This window comes from Cottoperca gobio, chromosome 10, assembly GCF_900634415.1.
Source record: "Cottoperca gobio chromosome 10, fCotGob3.1, whole genome shotgun sequence".
Lineage (NCBI taxonomy): Eukaryota > Metazoa > Chordata > Actinopteri > Perciformes > Bovichtidae > Cottoperca > Cottoperca gobio.
Window position 1 is genome coordinate 1,451,274 of NC_041364.1, and position 10,226 is coordinate 1,461,499.

At 47.7% G+C, this 10,226-nt stretch overlaps 1 protein-coding gene across 2 annotated transcripts; it reads right to left on the reverse strand.

Moving 5' to 3' along the window:
• Positions 1 to 148: 148 nt before the first annotated feature.
• g3bp1 (GTPase activating protein (SH3 domain) binding protein 1) lies at positions 149 to 8,989 on the reverse strand. 2 transcript variants are annotated; one of them, XM_029442261.1, is made up of 12 exons: positions 8,552 to 8,989; positions 5,103 to 5,219; positions 4,858 to 4,939; positions 4,125 to 4,298; positions 3,923 to 4,013; positions 3,636 to 3,729; positions 3,305 to 3,548; positions 3,125 to 3,223; positions 2,345 to 2,465; positions 2,086 to 2,211; positions 1,875 to 1,984; positions 149 to 1,359 (listed from the first exon to the last, which is right to left on the reverse strand). In XM_029442261.1, the coding sequence occupies exons 2-12, from the start codon at positions 5,195 to 5,197 to the stop codon at positions 1,108 to 1,110; spliced, it is 1,488 nt and encodes a 495-aa protein (XP_029298121.1). In that variant the 5' UTR covers positions 5,198 to 5,219; positions 8,552 to 8,989; the 3' UTR covers positions 149 to 1,107. The 2 variants fall into 2 exon arrangements, with proteins under 2 accessions (XP_029298121.1, XP_029298120.1); XM_029442260.1 differs by lacking the exon at positions 8,552 to 8,989 and adding an exon at positions 8,319 to 8,475.
• Between the last annotated feature and the right edge of the window lie 1,237 nt (positions 8,990 to 10,226).

Here is a 10,226-nt window from a genome sequence, read left to right on the forward strand (position 1 = left end):
AAGAAATGTAATTACTTTCCTTTAGTTTGACTTTTATTCCCACTATGAATGAAAGTCAGTCCCTGTGTAATCCAAAGCTTTGCCGGCTTCACTTCTCGTGCTGCGTTCACACTTTGAAAGTCAGTTAAAACATCAAACAGACCAAAGGTTTAAAACAGTAAATCACTTTTAATTTAGTTCTCTCATCGGCAGGTGAGCTCATTTTAAACATGATGACAAATGAAGTGCATCGGAAGTAGAAGCCTAACAGGATTTGATACATGATTTGATACATGCTCCATTCGGATGCGTCGGTCAATCCACATGTTACAAGCCAACATTACTCAAATAAAACCACTACAGTTCAGCTCTTGACCTGATAGAATAAAAAGATAAGACAGATCCATCGCTAGATACAACGGTGGCAGCAATACACAGGATTGCCCAAGCAGTAAAGTACACGTTCCTTTAAGAAACAGGGAGAGAGAACGCGAAAAAACCTAACCTCTGGGTTTTTTAATCCCCAATTCAAGTAGTATTTACCCTTTTTTCATGTGTCTGTGTTTCGATTTGTTTCTTAATAAACTCAAGTTCAGCATGAAAAAAAAAAAAAAAAGGTCCAGATAAAACATGTGTTGTGGTGGAGGAGACAAAGAGGCAGATAAAAGAAGTGATGGGTAAAAAACAAGAGTGACATTCTGGATTCTTAAGAGGGGAACAAAAAGCAGCAGGTGAGAAAGAAGAAGAATCAGGTGTGTGTGGGGGGGGGGGGGGGAGGCAGTCATCTTCATGAGACACGTCGAGACTGTTGGATTCAGCAGGAGCTGGCGTGATTTGACGGTGAAAGCTCTCAACCAAACCTGCGTCAGTTACTAACAGAAACTTCCAAATACTTGTACGCTCACATTTAGGAGAAAGAATGAGGAGAGAAAACCAGTCAGACATCGGGGCGTGTGGCGCCCCGGACCTCAGACCAGCGGTTCCTCCTGACTCTTGCTTCTAGGTGAAGTGTAAAGAAGGGTCTTTGTTATATTTTAGGTTTGTCCAATTGGTTCCTGCTGCAGTAAATCAAATACCACTCAGTTGAGTCCCAATAGTAATCTAACTCAGGTTTGGAGGCCGGGTGCCTCACTGGCGCTGGGCAGGGTAGCGGCCCTCGCTGGGCCCTGCGCCCCGCCCGGAGCCGAAGCTCGGTTTCTGTGCCATGCCTCCGCGGGTGGGGGGACCTCGGGGTCCTCCGCCGCCGCCTCCTATTCGCTCTCTGGGACCGCCGGGACCTCCTGGACCGCGGGGCCTCACGTCCCGCCTGTCGCCCTCCCGGGCCGACCGGGTCTTCTTCTCCTCCACATTCAGGCGGACGTCACCTCTGAACTTAATGGGCTGAGGAGACGAGAAGCACGACATTAAAACTTGTTGCAACTCATTCTGATCATCGATTAATCCGTCTTTTTAAAACGGATGAAAAGCTGCAGAACAAAACGTTTCTCATCTCGTCTGATAGAAGCGGCGCTGCAGCCGTGCAGAGGATCAAATCTAACGGATATATATTCCATCAGAGACGCTCAAGTTTCTGATGTGAAGAACTTACAACTTCACACTCGTGAGTCTCTGCGTTCACTGAATCTGCAGCATGTGTGTCTGTTACAGGTTTGAATTAAAAAACTAAAACCCTCCGTTTCTCTTCTCAGCTGTGTTACTTCCTGTAATCCATCACGTAAGCGACACACAGCACCGGCCGGCGGACTGCTGCTCTGAAGATGTCGCCGCAGCGCGTGCATCATAACAGACACGAGTAAATTGGTGAAGTTCGTTGCCAACTGTGTTTATAAATTAACGAGTTGTTGCAGCTCGGGGGGGTTTGAGATGTACAAAGTGTGATAGAGAAGATGTCTCACCCGGTTGCTGAGGATCTTCTGAACGGGCTCAGAGTCGTCAAACACCACAAAACCAAAGTTTGGTAGCTTCCCTCCACTGTTGATCCTCAGCTCCAGGACTGTACCATACTCTGAGGGGACACACACACACACACACACACACACACACACGTTTATTTACTACACACATAACCAACACAATAAGTATAAATCTTCATCAAATCCCACTTACGTTCAAAGAACTCCTTGAGTTCATTCTTGTCTACGTCGTGAGGAACGTTTCCCACAAACAGCTGTTGGGCGTCGGGGTACCTGACCACCCTGCGGCCCTCCGTCTCTCCCTGCTCTCCTTCCCGGACTGAAACAATTCAACAGAGAGATTCTGTGAGAACTTATAGAATCAAATGTTTCAACATGTGTTTGAGCAGAAAGCAGTGAAAGATTTGGCCTTTTCACGTTGCCTGGAAACACGTGTGTGTGTGTGTGTGTACCTGGTCTGGGTCCTCTGTGTACCGGCGGAGGCCCTCCTCCAGGCCTTTGTTCCCTCGGCCTCTGGTCTCTCTGTGGTCTCTGTGTTGCTGTCTGGGACTCTGACTTCACCTCCGCTCGGGGCTGAAAGTCACAACAGTTTGTAAGACGAGGAACAGAGAGCAGCTTCACAGCTGTTGGGATTTACGACTTAAATACCAAAAACTACTCTGACCACCATCATAAAAAGGTTCGGCCAGCAGGGGATGTTTGTGTCCCGCTGCCTTCATCTCTACGAAGAAGTTTACAAAGACAAACAGTTCTGGGAGAAGCATCACGAGGTGTCGCTGTGGGTCCTAAACTAAAAGTCGTGGTCCGTTTTAAAAGTTTGGTCTTCAAGAACTTTAGAAACTTGCTCTTGCAAGGAAAAAAAAAACAGGGAGGAGCACGCTGCAGCACGCTCGAGGAGCGCTGCACGCTCGAGGAGCGATGCGCGCTCGAGGAGCGCTGCACGCTCGAGGAGCGATGCGCGCTCGAGGAGCGATGCGCGCTCGAGGAGCGCTGCACGCTCGAGGAGCGATGCACGCTCGAGGAGCGCTGCACGCTCAAGGAGCGATGCGCGCTCGAGGAGAGCTGCACGCTCGTGTTGCACTGGAGCGTGAAACTGTTTGTGATATTAGACAAAGAAAGGTTCTTCAGAACAGAACAGTTCTCAGGCTGAAGTTAAACTCCAGATTAAACTTCACTGGGAGATGAATAAATATATATATTGTTTTACACCAACCAGGTGTCGGCAAACCTACCGGTGCTGTGGGGGCTTTGACGACGTGTGAGATTCCTGAGACGGGGACCGCCCCGCTGGGAGGGAGGTTTTTACTGGTGACGGAGGCCCAGGAGAACGGCTGTGGGACAGAACACGGAGACATTTAGTCCTCTTTGTAATGACCCTCCCGTCAACATTCAACCTCGAGCTTCAGACCTACCCTGTTTTCTTCTGGAGCGGCGGGGGAGGGTTCGGCGGGCACGGCGGCGGGTTCTGAGGTGGGCGGGGCGGCGGGGCTTTTATCTGTCTGGTCGTCGGATGCGTTTGTGTCCGTTTGCGTCTCCAGCGTCGTCTCCGGCTTCAGCTCCACCGCGGCGGCCTCGGCCTCCTTCTCCACCTCGGGCTCTGGTTCTGGACTCGCTGCTGCCGCTTCTTCCTCGTCACCGGGAACCGTCGGCTCCGAACTACAAGGAGTAAGAACGAGACCATTAAACACAAATCTGCAGAGTCGTGCATCACAGTGTGAACGTTAAAGCTTCAGGGACACGTACCACGGCGTCGGGTCGTAGAAGGGAGCAGACTCCTCCTGAGCGACGTCGGGGGAGGGGACCCTCTCCTCGATCTCCTCCACCTCGTCCTCAGACTCTGAACACACAAATAAAGGCGTTCAAGACAACGACACGTGTTCTCGTCCCGTTCAAATATATTCCCAAACACAGCTGTAGGTCAGGAAGCTCGAGGTTCCTCACGTTGCACGAGGAGCATCTGGAGGAAACTCTGTAACTTAACTGATGAGATAAAGACAACGAGCAGGAGACAGTGAAGGTGACGTTCTCACCTTCTGGAGGCTCAGAGTCAGAGTCCCCGAACACCTCGTCCTGGTAACGGAACACGTCGTTGTGGACGTAGAATTTGTTGGCAACGGTGCCCTGAAGGAAACATTTAAATCTTAAACAAGATCAACTTCCACTGCAAGAAAATAGCAAAAGAATTTCCGCTGAGTTCCGACGAGGAAGAGTAAACCTCGTGTGACTACTAACCTCCGGCGCCAGCACAAACGTCTGCATGAACTTCCTCATGGGCTGCATGTTGTTGGACAGCTCGCCCATCACCTGCACCACCACGCCCTCGTTCAGGGTGGCGTGGGCGTCCACGTGCCGGATCTTAGTGTGACAGTCGCGGAAGCTCAGCGCCATCACCCTCTTATGGATCTCCTGCAGAAGAGAAGGAACACAACATCTTCAGCCAGGACAGAAGCCTGAACACTTCATAAAGACGTGTGCGTCCTCTTTGTGCTCAACGCTCTTATTGTAAATCACATTATATTATTCTTAAAGAAGACCTGCTGCTCTGGCTCTGATCAGAAACACGTTTAAACTCTGCAGCTTCCACACACTGACGTTGCCTCACACTTATACTTCAGGTGTTTCTGCCAAACTAAATGATTCCGCTGCTCTAGGTGGATGTTAGTCTCCCCGACATTGTGACGAGCGGCTCTGTTTTATAATGTCATGACACCATCTCTGCTTCACTCCTCAGTGTTTCTCATGAAGAGGAAGATGCACCTGAGCCACACGGACTGAGTGAGCAACAGAAGTGAACGTGTTCTTTAAACAGCAGGAGGACAGACGACCTTAAATGTGCTTTTCACACAAAAGAAGCTCCAGGAAACAAAGCGCTGTTTCTCTCTGCGCTCAGTGTTGCACGTGGGAGTAAGTGCAGTTCACGGTGAGAACAGATGAGAGCTGCTGTCTGCAGGATGAAGCCACTTACAGATTGTCCATAAACAGCCTCCACTGGTTTGCCGTTGTTGTCCAGGCCGCCGTGCACGTAGGACGAGTTCTTCCCGTAAAACCTGAGCAGGAAGACAAAACGGTTCATTTGGTCAACAGAAGTAAATATATTTATATTATGTTCAATTTCAGACAGAAATCCAGAGCGCTGCGTTTAAACAGCGTGTTTGTCTTTACTCTGCAGACACTCCAATAATCACAAGACCGTACGCGGCGCTGCGTTACCTGTGCAGGTAGTCGGGGGCCTGGTTCAGGAGTGTGTAATACTGTCGGACAAACTCTCGCCCGACCAGCTGGGCACTTGGCTTCTCCATCACCATTTCTTTGGTCAACTGGAAATCTCTGCGAGGAGGAAGAGGAGGGTCAGATGCATCCATGTCAGTGGCTGTGATTAACATTTCTGCATCTGTTGCGTGATTGATCTGCTCGACAGAATAATGTTCCACAACTCTGATCATCAGAAATCCTTGAAGTTATTTATCGAGGAGGAATAAGTCCAGCTACCTAACCGTGAAGATGTTCTGCGTCACATCATTGTAATATCTTTCAGTTTCTATCATCGCTTTGACAAACGTCACCTGCAGATGTCAGATTCAATTATTCAGATTAATCATTTAATCTCAGATTATTTTTCTAGATTAAACATTTGATCCACAAAACGTCAGAAAATAGTGAAAAATGTCTCGAAGCGTCTCGTGTGGTCGGAAACCCAAAGACTTTAATGTCAAACAGAAAGCAGGGAATCTCCGTATCTGCAGGATTCATTTCTGCGATGATTAATTGTTGCAGCTCTAAAAACAGAATCTTTAGACTTGTTCCAGGTTGCTATGACGACTGTTGTGGTAAACAAAGCGCTGGATATCAAGTCTGTCTCGTATCTTTGTTGTTGCCGTGCACGATACTCTGAACACTTGTCTCACACATGCAGCCGTAACAAATACACATCTGTGTGAAGATGAATCCGCCGGCCGTCAGATTTAATCCCAGCAGCGGTTTGAGGTGTGAAGCAGGTCAGGTAAACACGACCTCTGATTTCACAACGACACAACTCGCTGCGTCACAGACTCCTTTTTAATTCATTTTTCTGGGGCGTGTTGAAATGCCCACGGTCGTGTGTTTGATCTGACGGATAGTGAGGAGCGTTTACTGTCTCGTGTGTGTGTGTGTGTGTGTGTGTAGCGACACGCAGTCAGCAGGGCGGGGAACACAGACACGAGCCGATTGTTTTCACACCCGAGTCATTACACTGTACCGCTCTTCAACTGCTGCGTAGATTCCTCTTCATCTTCTTCACTAATGAACCCGGTGCGTGTTACCTTCCAACACCACACCCTCTTCTCTTTGTTGGATTTACATTATTGTGCATCACGATCAAATCAATATATTAGATTATCGCCCAGCCAGCACTTTTTATTCTAGGTTATTAATGAATCTGGCAGCTGAGTGATGGGATGGAGTCCTGGCAGCTTCCTGACCTTCAGTCACATCTGTATCAGGACATTTTGTTCCCTCAGTGTACACGATTCAAATCAATCTGGGTTTTCTGTGACAGATCAGGACCAACGGTTTACACCAAGCGACGACCTTATGTGGCAACTTTGACCCCGTGCACATGTTGTCATTAACTACAAGCAGTCGCCTATAAGAATACGTGCACGTGCTCGTCAGGTCTGATGGATCGACCATCTTCAGCAAGTGTCAAGTGTCTGCTAGTTGATTTCCATGTTATACTGACATGAATTGAAACGGATGGCTGTCTGGGAGGTGGGAGAAGAAGGCTGCTGATGTTCTGTTACAGTCCGTCTCACTTTCTGGGTCTGTTGCAGTCCAAAGCCCGTAAGGTCTCCCTGAGATAGATATCTTAAACTGGACATGCATATGTTGGTACACTTTTAAAGGTGCAGTCATTTCGTGCAACAGTTGAACACCGTAGTTCCTAAGTTTCATCACAAATATATATTATATAAATACGATATTGGCCGATACCTCAAAAGTCTGCCACGGTCGATATGAAACGATGTTCTACGCCCGTTCACCACGATCAGTTACCTTTATATATGAAGGAGTTGCCCGTGGAATGAAATATTGACACAGACAACATGGGAATTTCAAAATAAAAGGCGCGTCTTAAAGATGACATTAGATCATTGATGTATTGTTAGAGCTCTTGTAGTTTTGGTTGTGTTCCATGCGGCTCAATTATGTGCTTTTTTATGAGGTTTGCATAGTATAGAATATAACTAGCATTGACCTTTAACCTCTGTAGATATGCTAAACAGTCGTTTTAAGTTCACATCAGCGGTAATGAAGCTAAGACATGCACTGGTGTGGTCTTTCAGTGGAACATGTGCTTTCTTTAATGGACTGTCTGCCACACCTGTCCACACAACCCGAGGGCCATCTGGTGTTCTGGCATACACCACACCAGCATACATGAAGGATCCATCAGGCTAAGCCAGTGACTCTTATGAGAAGCAACCCTGCGAGCTGGAGGAGTCTCAGGTCTAATGTTAGCAGCCAACAGCAGTGGGGCTTTAGCTACAATGGATCCACGTTTATTTGGAGATATAAAGTGCATATAAGGGCATGCTACACGGCTGCAGCTATATCAGAAAGCAGCTTGTGTAAAAAAAAAAAAAAAAAGTGCAAAGCATGGTATGCAGACAAAGGCCACGCCGTGCCCGCAGTGACGGTGCCATTCACAGTATCGACCGGCCTACACACTCACCCCCAGTCATGGCGGCTCCGCACGTCGGTGCTGGGGCTTTTTGGGACAGTGCATTTCCATATATAACCTGGGCTTATATGACACACTAGCTGGCCCACTACCGAGATAAAACCGCGAGAGCTGGTCGTGCACACGGCCCCTAAACTAGGGCAGACACCGGCTATGTTATAGCTCAGGTTCAGGAGCAGCCCCAACACGTGTCCCGGCCGGTGCCCAGAAACTCTTTCCATTCATGTTGCTCTGAATGAACCGGGTAGCTGGATAAAAACCAGTGGGAACCTACATAGCACACGTGGGGGACATTACGGAGGAAGACTGGCGAGCAAGGTGGTTAAGAAAGGCAGGACGGGAGGGAGTCACGACTGAATGAGAGCTCGAAGTGGGCTACTATAACATGGGCGGTGGGTATCTTCTGGAAACCCAAAGTAAGACCAGGCAGTAACGGCGATGGCTACAACCTGACATTTCAACATACTAACTACTATTTAATCGCCTGCTGGTTATTTAAAATAAAGTAACAGCACAAGTATGGTTAAATTAATCAAAGATCGCCATGCTAACTGCCAAAGGCTGCTAACAGCCATCACGTCCTCATCAGGATGTAGACGGGGCCGCGAAAAGCGACCCAGTTAATCCACCGAATACGATACACGGAAACCATTTATGACTTTTCAACGAAAATTAATGACAGTTTATCCAAAAGAACAACTTACCAGATGGTCAATTATCAAAAAAATCGTGGATTTAGAAACAAGTGATTTCTTTGAATCACCTCAGCGGCAGCCAGAAACACTAGCGGCTTCACAACGTGCTGGAGTGCTCGGTTACCGGTTTCAGCTCCGCAACCAAACATGATATCCCGCCCCTTGCGAGACATCGGGCCAATCAAATTGAAGCTTTGTGAATCATCCACCAATCGTTTAGCGCTACAGCTAGGGCTACTTACATTCCAGCCAATCCCGAAGCGCTGTGTCTCTACCTGGATTTCTCAGTATGGCCAATCACGTTACAGGAATGGTTGAAGGTGCGATGGTTTTACCGGCGGGCGTCTACCGGTTCGTTTTTAAGCTAGCAGCGGAGTGGTGCACTGGAGCCTCTTCCCCGCTTGGGTGCGACAAAACTTTATTCGGTGTTTGAACTGATTTAATTAAAGCGGATGACTCAACAATTGATGCAGATTTTTCCTTCAGATTCGCTGATTTAAACCGAGCTCCGTGTCAGAGTGTAGAAACCCATCTCGCCTCCCGTCAGATAAAAGAAACCTCTTTTTTGGGGGGGTCACGACTTCAGCCAAAGCCTAAATGTTCATTCTTCTTCTTCGTTGTGTTTTAAAGATGCATTCAGTTACCTGCTCTGTTTTCTATGCCACCTAGCTGTCATTGCAGGTCCAGCCTTTCCCTCCTGCCTACAGTGTCCCCCCATTCCCCATTCCCGCCATTCCCATCACCTGACCAGCTGCCCACCTGTTCCCCATTTCCCTCATTAGACCATCAGTATAAATACACCTGCCCATCCCATTCTGTCTTTGCCAGATTGCCTAGTTTGCAGCTGCCCTAATTTTCCAGTTAGTGCTGCCACGTTTAAAGCCCTCAATATATTTCCAGTTAGCCTTTTGTAATTTAATGTAGTATATTCCCCAATAAACGAATTAAATCACCTTAAACCATTGGATTCACATTGAGTATAGGACCTGCGTCTGCGGCTGGTAATCCAGCTGTGATATTAGAATAAAACAGAGGAATAATGTTGTGTCTACAGAGACCGGGAGCGGTCGTAAATTAATTTGTGTGCACGAGATGTCATTTGTGGCCAGTACAACAGACCAGCCTTCTACAAAGTCGATCCTCCAAGTCAACATATTGCCGACAAGAGCAGGTGCCTTGAGCAGCTGAAGAGCTGGAATAAATGACTTGGCCTTGTGCACTGCCAACATAATTGTATTAACTACAGTATAACTCGTGGGCATAAATGAGTAGATTGTGGTCTTTGCCATCAGTGAAAAGGTAAAAAAGAAAAGTCAGATGTGGTTTCTCTGCACACAGAAAGATAATCAACACCACATGCAGTCCAACTATCTGAACTACGTCTTTAAAGCTGAGATCGTTCCACATGTTGTCGCCCTCTGCAGCAGTAAACTGCTGCTTACATCGATCACATGTGTCAGTGTGATTCTGAAGGACTTGCTGCATGAAATATATAATCATGTTCACTACTTTAAAAGTTGTTTTTAACTTCATTGGCACCGTAAACCAGAACAGGTGTTACGAGCACGATCAACATTTCTCAGTGTGTCAGAGGAAGTTCTGGGGTGTGTTTGAGTTTAATTGAGGTTCATTGTTAAACAAGTTTGCAGCGACGTCTCCGAGCCAAAAGGAGACAGACGTATTAACTTTAATAAGCAAGGACTTCTTTAAAAAAGCAGTATTAAGTTACAGCCCCACCCTCTCTGCCCTCTCTGCCCTCTCTCAGCCACAGGACAGAGAGGGAAGCAGGAAGCTGAGAGGAGGGACGAGGCTCGGCTGTTGTTTCACATTCTTGACACTGGAGTCTGGATGAACGGGTGGAGATGGTAACAGGGTGCTCCGTCTCTCCCTCGCCCGTCTCCCAGGGGACCATGAGCA